This window comes from Gambusia affinis, linkage group LG01 (genome assembly GCF_019740435.1).
Source record: "Gambusia affinis linkage group LG01, SWU_Gaff_1.0, whole genome shotgun sequence".
Taxonomy (NCBI): domain Eukaryota; kingdom Metazoa; phylum Chordata; class Actinopteri; order Cyprinodontiformes; family Poeciliidae; genus Gambusia; species Gambusia affinis.
This window is the reverse complement of record NC_057868.1, coordinates 38,346,627-38,370,972: the sequence shown is the minus strand read 5'-3', so window position 1 is coordinate 38,370,972 and position 24,346 is coordinate 38,346,627. Positions and strand designations below refer to the sequence as shown.

The 24,346-nt window shown below is 36.2% G+C and overlaps 1 protein-coding gene across 1 annotated transcript; it reads right to left on the bottom strand.

The window, feature by feature from the left end:
* Window positions 1–262: 262 nt before the first annotated feature.
* On the bottom strand, window positions 263–22,063 carry ada (adenosine deaminase). Its single transcript, XM_044123942.1, has 11 exons — window positions 21,858–22,063; window positions 15,732–15,793; window positions 12,237–12,359; window positions 8,326–8,472; window positions 8,129–8,244; window positions 6,755–6,879; window positions 5,118–5,189; window positions 4,352–4,453; window positions 3,854–3,921; window positions 3,643–3,772; window positions 263–1,700 (listed from the first exon to the last, which is right to left on the bottom strand). Exons 1-11 carry the CDS (start codon window positions 22,002–22,004, stop codon window positions 1,596–1,598), a joined length of 1,197 nt encoding a protein of 398 aa, XP_043979877.1. The 5' UTR covers window positions 22,005–22,063; the 3' UTR covers window positions 263–1,595.
* Between the last annotated feature and the right edge of the window lie 2,283 nt (window positions 22,064–24,346).

The following is a 24,346-nucleotide window of genomic DNA, read 5'->3' as shown; positions in this document are numbered from 1 at the left end:
ATATATATATATTATAGTTTTCTCAAGCAACTTAACTTTTCAAGCTCATTTTCTAGAAAATGTAAAACATTTTCAACTTTTGAAGCTCAGAATTTTTTTTTCTATAAAATTTCCAAGAATGATCCCAATTTTTGGGTTTTTTAATAGAAATTTACCTTTTTTATGTCTATAATGGCTCTAATACACCACCATGCAATTCTTTGCTGAAGAAGTGTGAATTTTAGCAATCAGATGTGAAAAGATTTCAAAAGTAGAACAAAACTGTCTCTTAAATGGCTTTTATTGTAATAGCAGATTTTTTTTTTATATATATATAAGAGCTACAAATAAGGGCTTTTTTTGTTCTAGTGAAATGAAAATATTTTTAAATATTAACATCAAAAGAAAAGTAAAAAAAAAAAAAAAAAAAACACATAAGAGAGGCTGTGCTTTTTCCGCTTCGGTGACATCGCAGTGCCACCTAGCGGACACACATAAGACTGCACTTTTGGTATGGAGCTCTTTTCACCCGCTTTTTCTCCAGGGGCCAGATGCAGAAACATGGGGGGGAGGAAAGCAACGAGCATCTTTTCTTTTGTGAATGAGAAACTGAACAAAAAATGACTAAAACCTGATGAAACTGAATAAAAAAAATCTTAAAAGAAAAAGAAAAGAAATTAAAATATTTTTTTTCTCATTAGTTCTAAGCATTTTAAGTCTCGTGTTTCACTCAGACTCGTCTTCCAGCATTTTGCTAAAGCGTCTTAAAAGAATAAATATCTGAAGTTTGTTGTTTTTTCCTCTTGTGCTGCTGTTAGTTTTTCATAATTTCTAATAGTCTCTTAGTAAAACTGGATGACAAATTCAATAAACCGTTTAGTCATCTGATGCAGAAAAAGCAGGAGACGTAGATTGTCATTAATCGAATTTTTTATTTTTTACCTCTGAAGAATAATTTGCTATGCTTTCTTCCAGTTTGGCACCAGTTGTGTTTATTCATTAGTGCAAAAACATTATTTATGTGAGTGATTTACATCTTCCCAGAATTAAAGATGGAAGTGGGAATAAAGTTAATGTGTCTGCATTACATCTCCCACTAATATTTGGAAAACTGTATCATCTATATTTTCATAAATGTTTCGTGCATCTGGTCCCAGGTTCGTTTCAAGTGGAGAACAAAAAGCACATCGACTGCTTGTGCGCATGCGTTTTCTCATATTCTGCTCTTAAATCAATTCGTTTTCCCATCATCTACAATTTACCTCTATAGGATGTAAACAACAAAAAACAAGCCGGCGTCTATAGGCTGCATATGTTTATGAATATTGAATAACTGCATTTTAAAGCTCGTCTTCATAACAAAAACATGTAAACTCAAGATGAGATGATGAAACGACAACCCTCGGATGTTTCTGCACCTTCCAGAGGAATGTAGCCTCATGTGGATAAAAACTGTGGAGGTATGTAAGAACGTCTTGAGATGAAACCGGGTGACGAGGGGAAGTGAAGCGGTAACCAGCGTGCCTGATGTTCTCCAGGCTTCGTGTCGGTTCACACAGCAGTGAAACCACTTTTCTTTGTGTCGTTGGGAGCTGGTCAAGAGGTCAGATGGTGTTTCAGAGGGCGGTGCTCCGTATCATCCCGTACGCGTCGTACAGTTTGCGGAGAAGCTCCTCTTTCTCCTCCTCTGGGAGGAAGCTCGACTTTGCAGAGTTGATGTTCTATGAGACAAAACGACAAAGTTCCCATTCAGTAAGCGCTGAGCGTTCCCTCCTGCTTGGCTCAGGATGATGAGAGGAAATGGATTTCAGCTTCTTCTGCTCTTTTTCTAATCAAATGCATTGATTAAGTGATTATAAGTCAGTGTGAGCAGTTCAATAGAAACAGCAGGGTTTGTCTGAAAAGCTCATTTTCAGACTCTACTGGCCTCAGTATGTGAAAGCTGCAGTTAGGCCTGTCACAATAAATCAATTAATCAATTAATCACATGATAAACTAAAACAAACTCAACCATTTTCATTTGCTTGATTTATCATTTTTCTCTTTTCTCTCTCTTTCTACTAAAACTGATCTTCCGTCTTGTGTTTTGGTCTCAACTATCCTTTTTTTCAAAGAGGATTTTGTTTACAGAGACTTCAGAATTTATTTTATTTGTTGTTTCTGCTGTTTTGTTTGTTTATTTTGAATATTTCAAATGTCTTCCAGTTCCAATGTTTAAATATTCATCATAATTTAAAGTTTATTGATCTTTAAGATAAATAATTATTCTCCTTAATAACTTGAAAATTGTCTCAAAACATGAATATTACCATTTGTCGCAGTCCTGGGTCAATTTATCATTTGGCAACGTTATTTACTGTGACAGGCAGTATGTTAGTTTTATCAAAAATATTGTTTTACATATTTGTTTAAATTGTCACCATGTCATAACATGTATAATATGATACAACTCATTTGAAAAAAAAAATCAATCTCCTTTTCTCTCTCCTCCAAGTGCAAACTAGAAACAACTAATATATATATTTTGTATATAAAAAAATTAAATGCATTTTCTTTTTATTCAAGATAAAGTTACATTCAATAATTTGATTTATACATCTCCAGTTCTCTAAAAAATGTTCACATTATTTAAATTAGGCTATTGAATTATGGCACTTCAAGCTTTCCATACACGCTGCAGACTAAGTGGTTCATATTCTGCTTGTTTTAGCAGTTCAGGTTCTGTTACAGCCAAATTACAAATATAATTAAAATTTTGTGATTACAATTTTTCTTGTGCTAATCACTGCAGCTATTTAACATTTCAACTGTTTCAATTCATTTTTTTATAAACACTACAAGGATAAAACTAATCAAACCAGCAGGTGGTGATATTGTAAAAGTCCAAGATCAATTTCTAGACTATATAACTCTCCTAAACATTTTGATAATTACTTCTTTAAATAAATCAATCTTCATGTTTTTATTAAGCAACTATAATTTCTACTCTTCAGACTATGCAAGGAAGAGATTTTACAATAAATCAAATCATTTGATATATCTCTGGTTAAAATAAAACAAACTAAAATGCTGCAAATGTACAACAAAAGTGAATTAATGCAGGTGGTCAGTAAAAGTTTAGACCTTAACTTTAATGAATTGCTGCAGTTAGACCTGAAATGACTTGTGCAGAAATAAATATCTGCAAAACCCTTGAATTGTTTTGGCCACTTTACAGAACTGGAGTGCAAATATTATCAGTATTAGTCAGGAAACAGTCCGTTGATGTTAATTTATTTACATGTTGGTATTTAATATAATCACTGACCTTTAATGGAACTGGTGAGCAAATCTGTTACGTTAAGGTTGAGCTGTTCAGGCTTTGAAGTGACTCGACTGTGGAAATCCAAATGCCAGTTTTTGTTCTCTACGGTCTTATGCAAGGCCATGTTTCATGCAAACCTGCTTTGTTGTTTCTCTTAGTGGAATTAAGAGTTTATGCTGCATAAAAGGACTTGAATTGTTAAACAGAACTAAGTTGATATATTTTTCAGAGTACGGCTTTGTTCTCTTACAAATAATCAGCGATAAAAGGCAAATAGACGCCGTGTTCTCCTTTCTAGCCTCATTTAATTGGCTTCTCCCTCTGATCTGATGCTATTATTAAACTGCATTTGATCTCACCAGCCGTTTGAACTCCTCCTCCGTGAATCCCATGTGTTGGTGCACAACGCTGTAGTCCAGTAGCAGGTTGGAGTTGAAGATCAGAGGGTCGTCTGTGTTCAGGGAGTAGTTAGCCTTGTCCTTTCTGAACCTGCAGAAGCAAAATAAATCCCAGTTTCATGAACCTTTTTGTTTTAATCTATACTTCAATGTGAGGGGGAAAAAAACTCACGTTATGATGGGGTGTTGGGTAAAGTCTGAGTTGCAGGCACCTGTCAGCTTACTGGAAATAGGACACATCTGCAAGGAGAACATTTCATTCAACTCATGTCCACTAGAGGGCAGAATATCTCCACTCCCATGTGGAGTTCACCACTAAACTGACTAAAACTTAATAATCAGCAGGAAATACTTTCAGGATGCTTCTATAATATAAAGTATTTGGGCCACACAAAGAAAAAATACAATTATGAGAATAAAGACAAAATAATTTGAGAATATGGTGATAATATTACGACATTATTCTCAAAATATTATGACTATCACATTATAATGTTATTCTTGAATTATTATGGCTTTATTTTTTAATTACAGCTCTATTCTCAAAATATTATGACTTTATTCTTGCAATTTTATAAAAAAAATTCTTAGTGCAGCCATAATATGCCATCATAAATACAAGAGAATAAAACTTTGTTATGATGGAAAGGTTGTGAAGTTGGTTGTTTACCTCAAAGTGCATGTTTTGTTCTAGCAGTTTTCTGTACAGGGCTGGGTCCTGAAGCGTGTTGTAGCCGTGTCCAACTCGTTCGGCCTTCAGCTCTTCAACAGCCTAAAACACCAAACAGATACGGGAAAAAAAAAGTTAAGAAACAACAAAATCTCCAGTAAATTTAACCCCAGAAAAAGTGAAATTCTGATACCAGCTTCCCCTTTAAAGGAAGCTCATAAAGGCATGACATGATCATCAGAGCTTTCCTTAAATTATTTAAAGGCACAAATGTCTGAATTTGAAGAAAGTGATTAAAAAAGCCCCTCTGATTATTCTGTCAAGTAGAGAAACAGAATATTTGGTTTCAGCTGTATGTTTCATTTACTCCCAGTTTTATCTTCGCCGCCTCACAGCAGGTGAGTTTTGCTTTGGAAATTTTCCCCTTTCTTCATTGCCTCCATGTTGCCTCTTTGTTGCGATATTCACACGTCAGGACAGTTTAAACTTCTTCTGCAGGTTCAGAATCGGCTCCCTGTGTTGTTGACCAGCTTCCTCATTGTTGAAACAAAACACATTCAGTCAATCGCTTCTATTGTTCTTCCCAGCTTGTTCTTCCACTGACCTCCAATCAGTCGACACAAAACTCTGCTCTGCTTGTTTGCTTGGCTCTTCGCCCTCATCTCTATTGTTGTGGCTTCAGGGTTTTGTTTACACACATTTAAGAGCGGTTATGATGTCAGACGTGACGGCCAAACCTCTGAGCCGTTACCGTCGAGCGGCTCACCTCCTTCACCACCGACGCCGGGCCCACCTCTCCTGCGTGAACCGTGCGGTGAATCCCACATCGAAGGGCCTCCTGGGAACGACATCCATCAAGGAACATATGAGAAACAAAGCAGCGCGGCCAAACATCTGGCTTTCACATCTGCAACGCTTTGTTTTGTTCTCACTGGAGCAACGTTTTGCAACTTTCCCAGCTCACTTAAAAAAAAAAATCACAACAAAACTTCACATAAAACTGAAGACATAAAACAGCCACCATGTTTATGTCATCTGGTTTTATTTCAGGATTGTCAACATTTTGTGCTTATAGCAGTAACTACTTACATTAACTCAATTACATTTACTTGAGTAACATTTTTACTATGCTGTACTTTTTACTTTTACTTGAGTATTTTTCTGGATTCACTACCCACTCAATGAAAATCAAACATATTTGAACAAAAATTCACCCGACAGACACACCCATAGTATTTGTTAAAGTTTCATAAGTTTTTTATTGAAAGAAACTGATTTGCAAATAATTATTTTGTTGCTGATTGTATTATTGTCATTTTGTTCCTTAAATGCCAAAATTTCCACTTAACGTAAAATTTTGGTTCATCTGATGATGTAATTTTAAAATATAAAACGGTTGATAATTTGATCAGTTACTCAGTTCCTGAGTAAAGGTTTTACCAAATTCTTTTTTACTCTTGGGCAGCTACTTTTTACTTTTACTTGAGTAAAAACATGTTGCAGAAACGCTGCTCTTACTTGAGTACAATCTTTGGGAACTTTGCCCACTTCTGCTTAGTCAGCACATTTCTATCTGAGATCATAAACCGCAGATGATAAAACTTGCTTTCGGAGAAGACTCTGCTCTTTCTCTTCTGAATAAGGTTTCCATTTCATTCATCAGTACAGATCTCTACAGATAAGGTCCGTGTGGGCGGTTCATGTAAAATGCGTCGATCCAAAGCTTTTCACAGGTAAACAAACTTCTTCATGCTTCAGCGCAGAAAGAAATGTTGGCATGAATGAAAACCTAAATTTATTAAACTGGAAGAACAAGAACAGAAAAGCAAAAAAAAACTGGACAAACTGGAGATTGAACAAGATATTTTTTCACACATTAAAAGTGAAATAATCTGCCAATAGAACCAGAATTTTCATAAATATTAAGGAATAATTTACTTACAACAAGCAGCTATATCTTGTTGAAAAATTACTTGTAAGTTAGTTTTATCTTATTTCAAGATATTTCCACTAAAAACTAGACCAAAAATAGTTGGTAAGATATTATGTTTTTGCAGTGTGCCATGAGATTTTAAAGTATTTCTTTAAGGAATTATTGATTTAACACAAGTTCTTATATATTGCTGTAAAGTTAGGTTGACCTAATTTCAGGGGTACTAAAATAGTTGCTCTAGAAACTACACCAAAAATATGCAGTAAGACATTGTGTTTTTGTAGTGCATGCGGAGACATGTCCAGAAAAAGTTATTCCTGTGTAGTTTCTGAAAGAATTGTAGTGAAAGAGGAAACTCACTTTCAAGTTAAGACGTTCAGAAAGATGTTTGTTGTCTAATTCTGCTGTTTTTCTATGATTTTGGCCAAGACTGGAGTGTTTTTAACATCTTCATGGTTTTCCATGCTCACCTTGTAGGCCGTCCTGTGTTCTGGGTTTGCTTCCAGGTTCATCGACTCATCACCTGCCAGATCGATGGCCACCACGCCATCATGCCGATACTTCTTACACAGCTCCACCACTTCAATGGACCAGCCTGGAACGAGTTCAAACTTCCATTACGACATTTTAGGCCTGCTAACTGAACACAATGTGTGCAGTGTGCAAAAGAAATGAGACATCTGAATAAATCCAAGGAAATCCTGAGCCTAGAAAAACATGAATCAACACGCAGGCTGCAGAATTGAACATTATGACTAGTTTTTTATGATTTGCTTTAGGTTTTGAGATGGATTCTTATCAGGTCTGTGCAGAAAATTTGAAGCTCAGCCACCAGTTGGATTCTTGAGCTTAACTTGGAAAAGTCAAAATCTGATTTTGCTGGCGCAAGGCTTATGTGCCGCCGTCTCATATTTACTGCGGAGACATGAGATATGAGCGCTCATGTAACTCTGCAAGGGGAGATCTCAAAAATATTCAACTAATTTGTTGCTTGGCTGCTTTAAATCACATATTTACTGCTATAAAACCTGAAATAAATCAGAATAATCTGTAACTCATCCACATTTTCTAATTATAACATATTTCTAAAACAAAACATAATCTTATTTCCACCTAGGATATCTGCATAATGTTTAACGTTGCGTTTATTTAAAACATATTCACATTTATTTTGCATGTGAAGATAATTTGGTTTGCATGGAAACAGTTGCTGGAGCAGAGCAGCTCATGTTACTGCAGTTCATGTTACCGTCAGTGCTGCTTGATGCTAACACAGTAACACCAGCTGCTGCAGCAACACAAAATCAGAGGAATAAGCTTCCACAGGTTGGAAAATGATTCTTTTCTGATTAAAGCTGCAGGATTTTGTTCTAGATTTTCAGATATTTTATCTTTTGCTTTATTTTAGAATAGATTTAATCCTCCTCTCCATACTTTGTAAGGTGGAAAATACACTTAAATGCGACTTAACTGTGTCAAATTATTCAGACTTTATTCTCAAGAATTACTCCGACTTTATCCTTGTATTATTTTGACTTCATCCTTTTATTTTTTTTACTTTACTTTTACAGCAAATTATGTCAGGAAAAAAATCCCATGCTAGCAACCATTATGTTCCACAGCTATCTCCGCCCTAACTAATAGGCATTGGACCTTTCCTGGAGTTCTCATTAAAACCCCATTTTGTTCTGGAAAAGATTTTTTTAAATTTCCAAACCTTAAAACCATAAACCATTCTTTGAAAGAACAACCGAGGCAGAGCTTCGATGACACAAGACGTTAGCACACAGGACCCATATCTCACAAGCGTGTTTTGGCAGACACGAGCATGAACAGGTCATTACTTGGCATGTGGCGCATGCAGCATAGAATGGACCTGGCTTTGATATTGAAGGCCCTCTCTCCCTCACTGAGGCCCTCGTTAACCAGACGCACCACCTCATCCGGGCTCAAGTCTCCTCTGTCCACAAAAACACAAAACAAATGTAAATCACCCCACCACAGCCAGAAAATAATGACATAAATGAATAAAAACACTCACTCTGTCTGGTTCCAAGGAATGGGTTTGCCAACATCACAGTTGGCGAGGAAATGTGGGCTGTACCTGACCTCAACGTAAATGACTCCTTCCTTGGCTTTGTCCTCAACAAACTCGTAAGCGATCCTCTTTATGGCGTCTTTGTCACCGCTGAAATGGAAAAAGCAATAAAACGCTTTCATTCATTAACAATCAGTAATTGTTTTTTTTGCAGCCGCAAAATAAAAATTGAGCAACAGAAATGCTGATGTGATAAAAATCATGCTGTGTACCGCAACATATTTTATGGCTGAGTTTTCAGATTTTCATCAGTAGTACTTTTGTTTATCGTGAACTATTAAATGTTATTTGTTCAACTTTATATCTCAGCTAAAAGTTACGGAGGTAGGGTTGAATATCAATCAATTAATCGATCAATCAAGTTAATTTGTATAGCAAATTTCAGCAACAAGGCGGTACAAAGAGCAACTGGATACAGGAAGAGGATTAGTGCCACTGAAAAAAAGACTTACAATAATCTCAGAATTCAGACATAAATCTCAAAATTCAAATATCAATCTCAAATTTCTGACTTTAATCTTCAGAGAAAACAGTCAAAATTGTTTTATTTTAGTGGAACTAATTTGTAATTTCTTCCTACATACATTTATTTAATTTTATTCTTTCCAACAGGTGTTTTTTACACCTCTTTTCTAGCAGTTATGTTATCAGAGGTGCTGTACTTTATCTGTAGTGACAGACCAAACCAAATGTCTTTACTTCTTGGTAATAAGGAGTAAGACGTTCCTGAAAAACTTTCAGAAAGCCTGCAGAAGCAAAACTACAATAAAAAAGACTGATCTTTGTTTTGTACTGTACACTGTCTTGTTTTTAAATTCAGGTTGAAGTTAAACTTGTTTTCTCACAAGCCGATTATACATTTATGTCAGGAATCTTGGAGTTGGTTTTGATCAGGGCATTTCTGTGCATCATGTGTCAAACAAACCTCAATCGCAGACTTTGTTCACTTCTATAACATCTACATTTAGGGGAATCATTTCCTCAAAGATGCAGAAGAACTGGTTCATGACATTATTTTATAATCTTTATAGTTTCTATGATGCCACAAGATGCTCTTTTACACTCCCAGTCTGGACATGGCAGCCTTCCAGTCCAAAAAATGTCGGCTGGTCGACTGTGATTCTTGTTTGTTCTGATCAAGAATAACAAATGGGATAAATGGGTCAAACGTGGATTTTTCTATGTTTGACCCATTTATCAGCTTGATTTGCTTGTTGAGCACTTTTATTTACAAGCACTGTATGAGGAAAAATTCATTTCTACATTCAAATTACTTTAGATTCTCTTCATGTTCTCTTCTTTTTATTGCATCATCTTTATGCGAGTCGTTACGAGATATTGCTGTGCTTCCTGTTTGTTTTCTTACTGCATGTTTAATTTAGTAAAAAAGGATCTTGAAAACCACAGCCTGACAGGAATTAAATTTTGTCTGCGGATGTGTGATAAGAACACGAACTGTGCAAAAATACTGACAGTGAAATATTGAGATCAAAAGAGAGCTGATCTGGTATAGTTCAAGTGCAGCTGGTGCGATTGTATCAAACGGTTTCTGGTTAACTTGTTTTGTTCAAACTGACAAAATTTTAACTTATTAGTTAACTATAAAGCACATGTCAAATTTGCACAGGCCTGTAAGCATTAGATCAACAATGCTGGTCAGTAGTGGAGCAGAAACAGCAAAACACAAAACTTCAAGTATTTTTAGTCTAATTTCTAGTGCAAATAGTTTAGTAGACTTCAGTTTAGTAAAAGATAGAGTAAAAATAGTAGAACAGTGTTTATTGATCTTTGATAATGTGTTCTTGCATTATTATGACATTTTTACTATTGTATTACTTGAAAATTGTCTCAAAACAACAATATTACCATTTATCACAATAAGTTCTGGAACAATTTATTGCCCAACAAAATTTGTTGTCCAATGACAATGTGGTTATGAGGATTTTATCCTTCAGAAATTCTTCTCTGTCTCGTTTATTGTCACACAGGACTCATTTTGCTACGTGTCACAGAACAAAACGCTTCCAGCGTTTACAGTGAATGCTGCCCACCTGAATGACTTTTGCTCTGCAGCATGCTCCTGTTACACAGAGCCACACTACTGCCCTGCAAGAGCTAAACCCAGCCAGCAAGTTCCCTAATGTTCGAGCTGCACAGAAGAAAGGTACGGCTGCACCGCAGTCCAACCCACTGCACCATATTCTGTAACTACAGGAGGTGATGTCGCAGTTTTATAACCATACTTTGTCATTCCTCGAAAGATAAAGAAACAGTCCAACAATCAACAACTTACTGCTAATATTGCAACTATGGAAATATAATTTGTCACAGAATACTTCGTAATGCTCTGTAAACAGAGAATTAATATATTGACCCTATGCAACAAGTCCACTTAATCAATGAAGGCGCCATGATGGACGTCGGAAGTGAGGGACGGTGTTCTGTCAGAATACCAGGAGTAATGAAGAGAGCTTCTGAAATTGTTTTCCAAAGTTGTTTTCCCCAATTTATTCATGGCTTCTCCTTATTCGAGTTGAGATAATTTGTCTGTGAACGTAACACACCTGGTTGAGACTCATAGACGGCGGAATTTACAAATAGCTTAGCTTAGAAACCGACCCGAACCTCCTCCCTCCTGAAGTGTTGGTCAAATTACCGATTTTTCCTGAATTCACACCACATGATTTACATCACTATGTCATAAACAGTGATTCTCCTTACACCGCAGCTGCCTTGGAAATGCTAACTATTTTTTCCAAGCATGCTAGGCTACATGACGATGCGGCATTGTCTCCATGGTTACCAATGGTTAGATGCGTACTTTCTCCATAATGCGATATTTGATATTTTTCTAGCCATACTTACTTATTAAGTATATGGACGCTAGTATTATTACCTTGTAAAAATCAGCAAATCCGCGATTACACATTGGGCTGTCAGTCGTTATGAGTGACAGCTGCCATCCATCGCCTCAGTATTTTTCATTAAAGTGACAAGTGTGGTTTCTATCCTTGTCTGTTTGTGCAGCCGACCGCGCAGCAACTCTGTGACCATTTTAAAAGTGAAATCAACTAAATAAAAGCAATATTAGTTTACAAATGTTTGTTTTCAACAAACAACCTATACTGGAGCGTATTGGTCATTTTGCCGTCCATCATGGCGGAGCGTGCAGATTTCTGGAGAGCGTGCATGCAAAGGGTCACGTGCAAAGGGTCAATAGTAACTTATATTTTACTATACGTTACAGTATGTTGACAACATGTGATGAGAGCAGTTATATTCTGTAAACACAGCGGTAAGATGTCACTTTTTATCCTCTGTTCAGCTTTTTTTTCCCTTTATGTTTCCTTTAGCTGAAGTATGGCAAAGTATGGTGTAAAACTGCAACAGCGCCTCCTAAGGTCAAAATGTATGGTGGCGACAAAAGATTGTGCGACACCGGCGGCTTTGGACTGTATTTGGTCTGTTCTTCAGAGTTCAGAATTAAAAATAAGCCAGAGTGACACATGAAAAGCTCTCCTGAATAAGTTTATTATCCTTTTTCTGGTTGGTTGCCAAAGTGACACTTGATCTCAATAATGCCGTGTTTCTGTTCTACATGTCTGGAATTTAAACTCTGCCCCCCTGCTGTGGGGCAGAGTTACATTGCATAATCTTCCTGTGCTTTAAATACCAATTCCATCAATCACACCTAGCCTTCTTTAAAGACTTTGGATGCCACATAATTGCAGTTATAAAAACCTGGACTTCAGCTCTCAAGGTGAACTCTGACCCCGCTATCACACTTTGCACCTCCTGTAAGGAAACTCCCTCCACAGTTATGCAATATAAGAATCTGCTGTGCCGATACTTACGCAATCACGTGCATGTACTCCTCAAATTTTGCCAAAAATTTTGTGAGAGTGGCAGGCTCGGGAATGATGATCTTCTCCTTCAGTTCCTCGGCTGTGTTTGCAGGGAGGGAGATACCTCGTCTCCTGGATGGATACAAGACGGAAAAATGGAAGACATTGTTAAAAGATGTTAAAAAATGAAAACAGGTACTCTATTTTGGCGGCGCACCTATGTACTTTTACTTACTTCCGATACCGATATCTGAGGTACCATTTACTCAATTACATTTACTTGAATGACTTTCTTTTTTTTTAAATTACTTTTTATACTCGAGTAATTTTATTAGGAAGTATTGCGTTAGATATATTGCTAAAGTAACTTATTATTGAAGTTACATAAACAATTACTTCTCTACCCACTGAATGAAAAACAAACAAAAGTTCACCAGAAACAGACACACAGCTGCAGTTTTTGTCAAACTTTAAGGTATTTATTGTAAGAAACTGATTTAGAAACATTTTCTTTTGCCTGATTTTGTTATTTTTTGTTACCATTATTGTCATTTTGGTCCTTAAAATAGCAAAATTTCCAATTAACTTTATATTTTGCTTCCTCTGATTATGTAATTTTTAAATATTAAATGATTGATCATTTGAACAGTTACTCAGTACTTGTTTATTTCTTACTTGAGTAATTTCTTTTTACTTTTACTTGTGTAAAAATATGTTTAAGTATTACTACTTTTACTTTAGTACAGTTTTTTGCTACTCTGTTCACCTCTTCAGCTGACCAAATATGCTGGAGCTCAGCGTGGGTTGCTAGGTAACGGGGCTATGCTGTGCTCAATGACCGTTGAATGTGACTTAACAAAAAAGCATTAACTTATATCCCAAAAATTGGCTGGGTGTTTATTTTTGTTTTTAGAAGTTGAGACTCAAATGAAAGTATAAAAACACGCAGAATGTGAATTTTTGCTTTAACTCAAAATGAGGCAACCATTCAGTTTTCTTTATTTCCATGATGATATGTATATAGCTGTACTTTTTAAGTTTAGAAAGTATATAAAATTAGAAACTATTTCCTACAGAAAGAATTCTCGAATATGGATTTTCAACCCTCGTTCTGCTTTTTGGAGCGCTTCCCATTGGGATTTGGAGGAAGAAGTCTGAGCAGAGGTCAACAGACCTCCTTTTCTCACCACTTTACTCGTCTGTGGGATATTTGGCCTTTCCAAATCCAGCTGTAAGATACAACCTTTCCACCATAACTCACTCTTCCCCTAGCTAGACCTCCTCCCTCTGAAAACAAACCCACTGGGATAAATCTGGAAGGCTTCCAACCAAGAAGCAGAAGCCCCTTTTCACTTTTTCGCCTCTCAAAGATATAATTTTTAGCTCTCTCTGGAAATGATTTTCATTTCTGGCTGTAAATGGAGAGAAACTTGTACTGAACTCCTTCTGTTACAAGATGCAGTCGGCTGGGTTTTGAAGCTCTTCGATTGATATCCGTTCACCACCAGAATGGATTCCAAGAGATCAGAGTTGCTGCAAACGACGTTGACAGCTTCCCCTTTCTGTAATGTCTGACTGTTTGCCAGAATCTTTTCATGGCTAGGAAAGCTATCTTTCCTAGCTACTTAAGATTCTTTCTTTAGACTGAAAGATCTTTTTCATCTCAGGACCTACTGCCACGATTCAGACCAACACCAACACCCTTTTGGCTACAACTACATATCGCTGTGGTAGACCACATCCCATTTGGTTTCAATGAAGTATGAAATACCAGTGCCAAAATAAATACTGGTAAATGCAGCAAAACAAATGACCAGTTTTGTTGGTTGGTGCATCATTCACACCAGCCATGTCCAGTCTGCTTTAATCGAACTGTAGTCGATTTTTCTAGAAAGTCCGATTCGTTTGGGTAAGTGTGAATGCGCAATCAAACTCTGATTAGGACCAAAAAACGAACTTTGGTCCACTCAAAAACCTCAGTTTGATTGCCGTGAACACTAGTGCAGTTTGAATGCGTATGTGAACGCCAATCAGACTGGAGATGGTTCCAAAAGCAGGAAGTGGACTACAGCGCAGGGCATTCTGGGTAAAAACAACCAAAACAAAGGCTAGCACGAGAAATGGCTCATGACTGTTTACCAAATATTAAAGAGAAATCCTGAAACTCTGACACTACTCCATTTTTGTTTACACTTCCTGAAGAAAGAAGTTGCTCTCCGTTTCTTCTGCAGAGGTTTTTGTGTTCCTTCCTTTAGTGGTTCTAGGTGCAGCGCCCCCACAGGTGAGGAGGGGAACAGATTTTTAATAGTTTGATTTGTTTGACACAGTGCAGTGTGAAAACGAACAGCAGCAGCTGAAAATGCAACAAATGTTGCAGTCTTGTTCCCTGTGAAACCCACTTAAATCCTTAGGTTGCTTCTAACACAACAACACTGAGAACTGGAGATGTTTACTTTTGACCTGAGATACCAAAATCATAAATTTATTTCACTTGTCAAAGTTCAGAATGTTACGACTGAATGGCGTAAATTCCTGTGTTATGTTGTGATAATCATTTGTTACTCATCAGCGATACGGCAATCAACTCACTTCATCGCTGTGTACTCAGAACTCACACGCTCACGTTCAGTTGTACATAATCCAGAAGGTCAAAGGTCACACAAACACAGGTTCATATTTCATTACGCAACAGCTCTACTTTGGTGCCAGCAGAAACCCTGATGTAATAAAATCAACCACACAATTAGGATTGCATCCAAGAAAAACACAAAATCTTACCAGGTATTTCTGGGGCAAACATCTTAGCACACATGAAATTAAATAAAAATACTTCAAAGTAACTTTAGATATAAGAGCTTTTTTAAGCAAATAATTCCTTATTATTTTAATTTCTAACTTAAATGGCAGATTATTACACTTCTAACAAGACATTTTCCCCATGTTATATGTGAAATAATCTGCCAGTGGAAGTAGTAATATTTCATCAATACTACGAAATTACTTACGTAAAACAAGGTCCTATAGCTTCTAAAAAGATATTTTTGATTTATTTTAAGTGTACTAAAATACTGGCACCAGAAACCAAATAAAAATACTTGGTAAGACTTTATGTTTTTGCAGTGTGCTTGTGGAACCAGCACTTTTTTTATAAAATTTTAAGGACTTATTAACTTAAACCAAGCTGTTACTTCTTAATAAAAAGTTACTTTTGTCTTATTTTAAGTTGTAATAAGATATTTGTGCTAGAAACTAGATGAAAAATACTTGCTAAAATTTCGAGGGGGGTTTTTTGGATGTTGGAGTGTTTTGTAGAGCTTTATTTGTTAAATAAAGAGATAAAGAAACATATTTATTTATGTTTTTGCACCTGCTTGTTATTGGTATTTATTTAACAAATTTATTAGACAGACAGACAGACAGACAGACAGATAGAATAAAAAAATCAGAAGAAAGAGCATTAACATGTTAGCATGCAAGGAAAATAAAAAAAGCAAATCCACCTACTTGGCAACATCTAGAATGGTCTGCACTCTGATGGCTCCATCAAGATGAACATGCAGCTCGATCTGTGGATGACGAAGCCAATCAATCAATCAATGTTAATTTCTCACACACATGAATGTTGCCACATCTTCCTGGACCAAACAGAGCAGTGTAGCTGAGGTTGTGCTTTGGCTGCAGCTCATTGTGCAAACAGAGCACATGGTTGGCAACCAGTGGCGAACAGAGCCGGGGGTGCCGCAGGGGGCAAACAGGAACGGCCGGCCTGGCTCCCCCTCTGTTGCTGGAAGCTGTGATTTATGCCAGCAGATGAAATGGAAGAATCTAAACTCCTCCCTCAACGAGTTAGATAAGTTGCTCCGATTAAGAAAGAGCAAAGCAAGAGGCTCGTCATGACCTAAAGCTCAAGAGCAGGCCAGGAAAAATTTCACATGATTCAAATTGGACTCCTTAATGCTTAACAGCTTGGCATGTGTTGCTTTGGACTGGAAACACAGCTGGGTTACATAATTTTGAGTTTTAAGAAACAAGAATCAGGCAGAAATAATAAAAAAGCTGCAGTAAAACAAAGCATGTGTTGTTTTCCTTGGATGTGAACAAACCATTACCAACTTATGAAGATATTTCACATTATTTTCCCCAATAATGACCTGGCAGAGACTGATGAAATGTAAATAAAAGCATTCTGCATATCAGACTTTATATTCCCAAACATTTGAATAATAGCTACACTGCAAAAACACAAAATCTTATGAAGTAATTTTAATAGTTCAAATGCCTTAGTACACCTGAAATAAGACAAACCTAACTTACAGGTAACTTTTCAGCAAAATATTGAAGCTTGTTTTAAGTAAATAATTTCATAATATTGATGACAACCAACTTACTTCATTGACAGGTTATTTCACTTATAACAAAACATGAATAAAAGTTAAATAATTTGCCAACGTAGATCGTACGGTTTCATCAATATTAAGGAATTATCGACTGTAAACAAGTTCATATCGTGCTTAAACGTTACCTGTTAGCTAGTTTAGTCTTATTTCAAGATATTTACACTGTTGCCTTGCAATAAAAGGTTCAGGTGGTCTTTTGTACTTGTAATGGAAAATGTTATTACATTATGAATGTATTGAACTTATGGTTGTGTTTACAATGTTTAGGGAATATCCTTGTCTGAGTTGCCTCTCTGAGGTCAAGATAAGCAAGTCAATTTCCCACATTAATTTGCTGAAGAGTGAGTTCTAAAATCCGTCTCGTCGACATTTTTTGCACTTTTTCTGCCCTTACATGTAAAACGCATAAGTTGTTTCTGTCTGTCAAAGCTTTTTACTTTGAGGCAGTTGTCCTGTTTTACAGTTTCCTGAAGCTGTTGACATAAGAACCAGTGCTGCCGTCTTGACTCAGTGAAAGCCACGGTCGAGGGCCGGCATCCTGCATGTTTTAGTTCTCTCCTTGGTGGTACCAAAAACCTTTTCAGCTTGTCAATGTTTTTCTTAGGCCTTCTAACAAACCATCATTTGATCCACGTGCGTTAAACCAGAGAGAGAACTAAAACATGCAGGATGCCGGCCCTCGAGGACCCACTTTGGGGACTCCTGCTTTAAAGGTTCCTTTAGCAGGTTAGCATAGCTCTATAGGCTATACAATACTTGTTTATTACATTTTTTTTTTTTTGCACATAATCATTCTGTAAGCAAAATTTGTTTGAAAGACTTCTGAGCTCCAAATGTCATACATTTGCTCGAAAAACCTCAGAAATGTTGAGATTAAGCTCAGAAAATTTACAGTTTCAAAAGTTGAAAATTTGCTAGAAAAAAAAAAACTAAATTTTGACATTCATCTCAAAAATTTTCACTGAGCGCCAAATGTTGAATATGTGCTGGAAACCATTTGGAAATTAATCTCAGACGTTTTTCAGAAAACCCAAGAACATTTTTCAGTTTCAAAAGTAGATTTTCTTTAAAGAAAATGTTTAAGATTAATCTCAAAATTTCTGAGTTTTTTTTTGGCAGAAATTTACTCTTTTTTTCTTTTCTTTTTTTAAATCTACAATGAAGTGTAACCTGGAAGAGGAGAGACTGGGACAAACCCAGAGCTCCTATCAGGCACAAAACCAGATAGGTCAAAGGTTACTTTTGGGACCCTGGGAACATTTTAATTTGGGAGCCACCAAGCCAACATGTATCATTTTTAAAACACTCCATCTGTGTAACATTAGCATCATTTTTAAGTAGCTTAAACTATACCACTCTTATTATGGCTGCTGATTTTAACTGATTTGGATTTTGAAATGCAGAGTGGCATTTAACTGCATCACATCATTTTAATTATATGAAAATAACAAACACTAAACCCAACCTATTGTTTGTGTACAAACTGTAAAAATAATACAAAATTGTATATAGTTTCAATATATTTTTAAAGATCTATTTTTTTATCATGCTAGCTTAACTCTCATATACCTTTGCTCTGTTTGTTACCTATTTGTTGAGAAAAACTGTTTCAGTTATAAAATTAGACCTCCATCTGCACAAATTAATCAATCTGCTCTCTAGTTCATATGTGTTTTCTAGCTTTTCTTTTTATTAACAATCATTTTTCATAAAAGTTTTTAACTGTTGAAGCTTCAGAGCTGTTCACAGATGATGAAATGCTTCTCTACTCGATATCTATTTCAGGAAATCTTGTGGCTGTTCCTTCAGTTCACCCTGCAGGATGTTGCGGCCATTTTAGATTAATCTTGTGACACTGAAAATGTTTTGCAAGAGAAAAGTTTTATATCAGCGTATGAAGCCAAAGAGGAAGCTCAGATGAACTGAGGAGATTCTGATTTATGACCCTCCCTCATGCAGCTTTTTTATTCACGCCTATTTTTGCTAAAAACACTTTTAATGTGATCCAGCTGTGCCATAAACAGAAACTCACCATTTTTACTTTGTTTTAAGAAAATTGAATAACTTGGACAAAAATTAGCCACTTGTAATAGTATTAATTTCTCTAGAAGCTTTTCTCATTATTGACCACAATCAACATCAGAGCATAATGCTACCACCACCGTGTTTTACTATGGCAAGAGTTTGTATCTTTTCATCACTAGGAGGGTCTGTGTTGGTCTGTCACATAGAAATTTAATAAACAACTAAAAGTTTGTGGTTCCCACATGATATAGAGGGAAAAAGCTAAAAGGATATGAAGATTTTTTTCAAACAATTTTGTGCAGAAATTTCCCAGAAATCAAATTTGTGGATCATTTAATGCATGAAATTTCAGACAGCTTTTAGTCTTTTGGTTCTAATTCAGATTTCTTAAATAAGCCAATTCATGGTAGACTGTAAGTTTGGGTGTGAAGCCATTCGTAGGGATGAAATGATGCAACAGCTGCATCATTTCATTCTGCTGTGTGAAATTGTTTTTGATTTTCACTCACATGTCGCAGAAGTGATGGATAAACCTAATAAAATGTTGCACAAACTGTGCAGCACATGTTGACTCATCCACTGGGACATGATCTGAATTTGTCAACTGACCGCAAAGAAAGAGACTCAACTAAAAAAAGAAAAATTTAACGCCCTCCATAATTAAGACCATTACATGTATCATGATGAATTAAATAGTTTAATTAGAGTTCTTTTGATTACATTAGAACTTTAAAAGCCTCTTCGATTGTCTCAGACAAATTATGCAAGAGTCCCAACAAAGTTAGCAGCGATGTAGCATTGCGTCCTTCTTTGTTTGCTGAAAATTTTACGTTTCAAAATGCATTTTGTTGTTACATAAGACACAAATCAGATGGTCAGACTACTTCTGAGTTTGTTTTTGACATATGGCAGCTTTTTGAGTTGTATCTGAGTACCGTGTGGATTTTGAGAAACTTTGTGGGTAATAAAGAAATTGGAGACTGTAAGTTTTCACAGTCAAACCTACAAACTTTCTTAAATGTTACAGTTTCAAACTAATTATTTAAGAAATAAAATAAATATTCAACTCTAACCTAAATATTTAGCTTAGTGCTAAATATTTAGTTTACAAACTAAAAAGTTAGCTCCAAAGCAAATCAAATATTTACTATTTAGTTTAACTCTGAACTAAATATTTAGTTAGGTTACAAACTATAATATTTAGTTTGTAAGCTAAATAGTTAGCCTACTAGCTAACTATTTAGCTCCAAACTAAATACTTTGCTCCAAACCTTAGTTAGCAGATTTATTTAGTAAGCTGTAGCTGCAGACTAAATATTTAGTTATCAAGCAGCTAAATATTGGAAAGCTACATATTTAGCTCCAATCTTGAGCTCTTTGCAGACAAACTAATTACAGTAGTTAGCTACCAAACTAAATAGCTCAGTGTTACATGCAGTGGTGGCTGCATGTGGGAGTTCCCCCCCCAATTAGGTTGCTGCTGAGCTCCGGCAGGTTAAGCAGGCCCAGCTGGTTTCACTCTGCCTCCTGATCAGCAGAGTATAAAGCTAGCTGGGAAACTGAGGTTCGGGGCCTCTTGGCCAATTGGGCAGCATGTGTGCTGCAGCTTGGTGATACCGGTGTCGGAGGATTCTTCTGCTGGAAACCCTGGTTTGGTTGTCATTCTCCCTCTTTTTTTTTTCCCTTTTAGGTTCTCTTTCTTTCACTTTTGGAGTTGTCTTCCCATCCCCCTTAAAATAATAAACCTTTTAACCTTACCCTCCTGGTTTTTGTCTCCTCATTTTTTCCTGGGTTTATCCATTGTTACAGCTCCCCTCCCAAAACCCCTAGACTGCCCTGGGGACGTAACACTCAGTTTCACTCATTTTGGTTTGGATTGTATTTAGTATGCAAGTCAAATATTTCACTCTATATATTTAGCTTGGTAGCAAAGTAGTTAGATTACAAAGTATAATATCTCATTTGTAAGTTGAATATTTAGCTTACATTATAGGGCCAAACTAAAATAAGTGAAACTGAGATGTTAGTTTTCAGGACATAGATGATTGATTGAACTCATTAACCTCATGAAGGTGATGCAAAACTCCAAAAACAGAATCAGCACAATAAGTTTGCATCTTGAACCCGTGAAGGTTGCTGTGTGAAGTGCACAGTGACTCCGGTGCCACTATCAGCTCTGCAGCAGCATATTAATATGTAATGAGGTTATCTCAGCCAGCACTCTGCCTTCACTCTTTGAGCTCTCTGCTTCAGCAGACATGCAGAGCTGATCTCTGTCATTTTCTCACAACCCATCTTTCACTCTGACTCAGCCCTTTGTTGTCAGCTTATCAGCTGTTAGAACAGGTCCATGTTCAGTCAGGACTCTGATTCAAAGGGCACAAGTGATTAAGAAAATGTGACAATAAACATTTAAATGGGAAGCCTTTTCCTAGTGCCAGTTAAAGCTATTTATTTTAACCTTATTAGCGAGTAAACGTGTCAACAACCCAAAAAAGTTGGGTCGTTGACTTGCACTACTTGAAAGTTTTTTACTCAAGTAAAAGTAAACAGTCTACAAACGTACTAAGTAAAATGATCAATCATTTAATATTTAAAATTACATATGAGATGGACTAAAATATAGTTAAGTGAAATTTTTGGTATTTTAATGACAATAATTGATATAGGCTAAGTAAAAAAAAAGGCTTTCCATTCCAAATTAGTTTTTTTCAATAAAAATATTAAGAAATTTAAACAAAAACTGTTGTGTGTAGTTTTCTTTCTTTTTTGGGGGGAGGGGCCTAAAACATGTTTGCCATTCATTCAGTGGGTAGAAAATACAGACATTTTACTCAATAGCGATGCTTCATGCGCGAATAAAAGTAAAAAGTACATTTTGAGTAAAAGTATCTAGTTACCACCAAAATGTGTAGGGATTTGAGTTTTGCTGCGTTTCTTGATTAGCAACACCTGTGGTTAGTAACACCAACACACCCGTAAAAGAAGCAAGACGGACTTCCTGGTTTAAAACAGGTTTCCATGCCAACCAAAGCGAAGTTCTAGATTTTCCTCCTTCCTAATTGGCTCAGAAACACCTCACCGCTGTGGATGTTCTCTCGCTTGTACTCCCTGTACTTTCAGCCTCACTGTACTTACTGTACCGGCGGCAGCAGCAGTGCCGTAAACAGCACTTTGAGCCGCCGTGTTCTCCGGCTTGCTTGCTTACCTTGGGCTTGTTGAACACCTCTGAATGTGGGGAGCGCTCGGCCATGGTCGGGAGCCCGCGGTAGCCGGTGGGTTTACTGGTGCGCACTGAGCTGATGAGCAGCGGAGAGCCGAAGCCTATCGCGGCTCGTCGCGCTATTATATGCATGACGCAGAGACACGCCTTTATTCTGCAAACTGAAAAAAAAAAAAAAAAAAAAAAAAAAAAAAGCACGCACACACTCAAGCACAGTGCGCTCTGCAGATAACAGCGGCGAGAGGCCGGGGAAGATGTTGTGCAGGGCGAAGCAACAGGCTGCACGGCGCTCCGTCACATTTAGGTTGGGTACGGAAGGATTAGCGGCCCGGGATGGCAGCAGCTTTCTACCCATGTGATGAGAGCTTTACAGTAAGGCCAATTAATCAAATGAACCAGGTCACCAAACTGGTCCCAACGCTTTTATTCGCAGTGAAAGATTTTATAACTTTAATCCAGAGTTGGGAAGCGGCTACGTTTCCTCAATTTGGAAAAAATAAGTACTTTTAGGAGTATTTTTGTTACGCTGTACTTTTTACTTTTTTATTTTAAAGTATCATTCACTACTCAAGAAATGTTACTTGATTAACATTTCTGGATTCTCCACTGAACCAAAGATTCACCAGACACAGACACACACCTGCAGTTAATGTTATTTTTTATTGAAAGAAACAATTTCTTGTGCCTGATTTTGTTACTTACTTGAATTATTGTCAATTTGATTCTTAAAATGCTAAAAAGTTCCACTTCACTTTATATTTTGTTGCCTCTACTGATGAAATATTAAGTGAAATATTAAGATATTATATGATCAATCATTTGATAAGTTACTCAGTACTTGAGACTTTTCACCAAATACTTTTTGTCTCTTACTTGAGTAATTTTTCTTGGATGACTACCTTTTTTACTTTTACATGAGTAAAAACATTTTGAAGTAGTGCTGCTTTTATTTGAGCAGACTTTTTACAAAGTACTTGTTAGCTCATATTTGAATAATTTCCATCTACTTGAGTAATTTTATTATAAAGTATTTCTACTCTTATTTGACTTACATTTCTGGACTTTATGAATGAAAAACAAACACGTCTTAACCAAAAATCCACCAGACACAGACACAAACCTGCAGTTTCTTATTGAAAGAAACTGATTTGGAAAAAATATTTTGCCTGATTTTGTTTTTCTTTATTCTCTTTGCTCTGTAGAGTATTGCGAAAATATCTTTATTGTTAAGAATAATGTTAAAATAGCACTAAAATAAATAAAATCTGCCTGTGCAGCAGTTTAAATGACTGATGCAGCTGTAAAACTGACCACATCAGCGTATTTGGCTGTCCTTCCTCATTCCACTTTCATGTTAAATGTGAATCTAAGGGCCGTAAGAATCTCTTTCTTGGCTTACTTTGTTTAAAATTCCAGCTCCAAACGTATAAATTTATCACCCTCAGCAGGTTTTCTATGATCAGATTCCACTGAAGTCACTTCTGAGGGTAAACAGAAACTCTCAGCTTCAGACTTTTCCTCCCTTTTTCATTAAAATGTTCCAGCGGTCCAGGAAGATTTCTGCAATGTTTTATCAACACACACATCAAAAAAGCAGAACGGCAACATCCCTGAAACCTCATTTTATTTATGTCACGTCATTGCATGGTAAAAAATGTTCTATAGTCACTTTGCCAAACACCATTTCTGTTTTGGCTCATCAGGTTTATGTGGCTTTTATAAAAACAGAACAAAAACAAAGGAACAGCAACATTTAGTTAGTAATATCTAGAAATGTTACTTTTCTATACTTTATTTTTTTCATGTTTTTGCTCAGTAAAGTTATGAAAGCTATGCTTAGAGTGAAAAAATAAAAGTCTGTGCTCTACTTTTAGCAGAGGCTTCCAGGACTCCTCTGCAGCTCTGTGGGCTGTTGGTGGTTTCACAAAGCAGCTGCTCCAATCCAGGCCTAACCAAAACCTCTAACGTTATTTTTTTATTTTCTATTTTTTCAACGTCTGGGTTTTACCTCTGAGGTTGACAGTTTGGTTGGTGTACCACTGTCAGATACAACCTAGCATGGCAATGCATCACAGAAGGTTGGATAGTTTTCATTTATTTAGTCATTTATGTATTTATTTTAACAATTCTTAAAAAACAAACACTTTAATTTAAAAGATGATATTAAAAATATATTTAAAAATACACGCTTGTGGGGTTTTTAGAAAAAGTCAAAGCTAAAACAAACTCATCTCATTAAAAATATTATATTTAAAAAAATATTCTAAAAAATGTAAGTCTTTAAAAATTATATAAATGTATAGATATATTGTAAGAATAAAAAACACACATTTGGAGAGTTTTTAGCAAACTTCAAAGCTAAAATAAAGACAACACATCTTAAACTTAATAGCTTGTGAAGTTGTTTGTTTTTCTGTCCTTTTTTATGCAAAAGCAGAAACTAATACAGAGAAATAAATCATTCAAGGATTTAC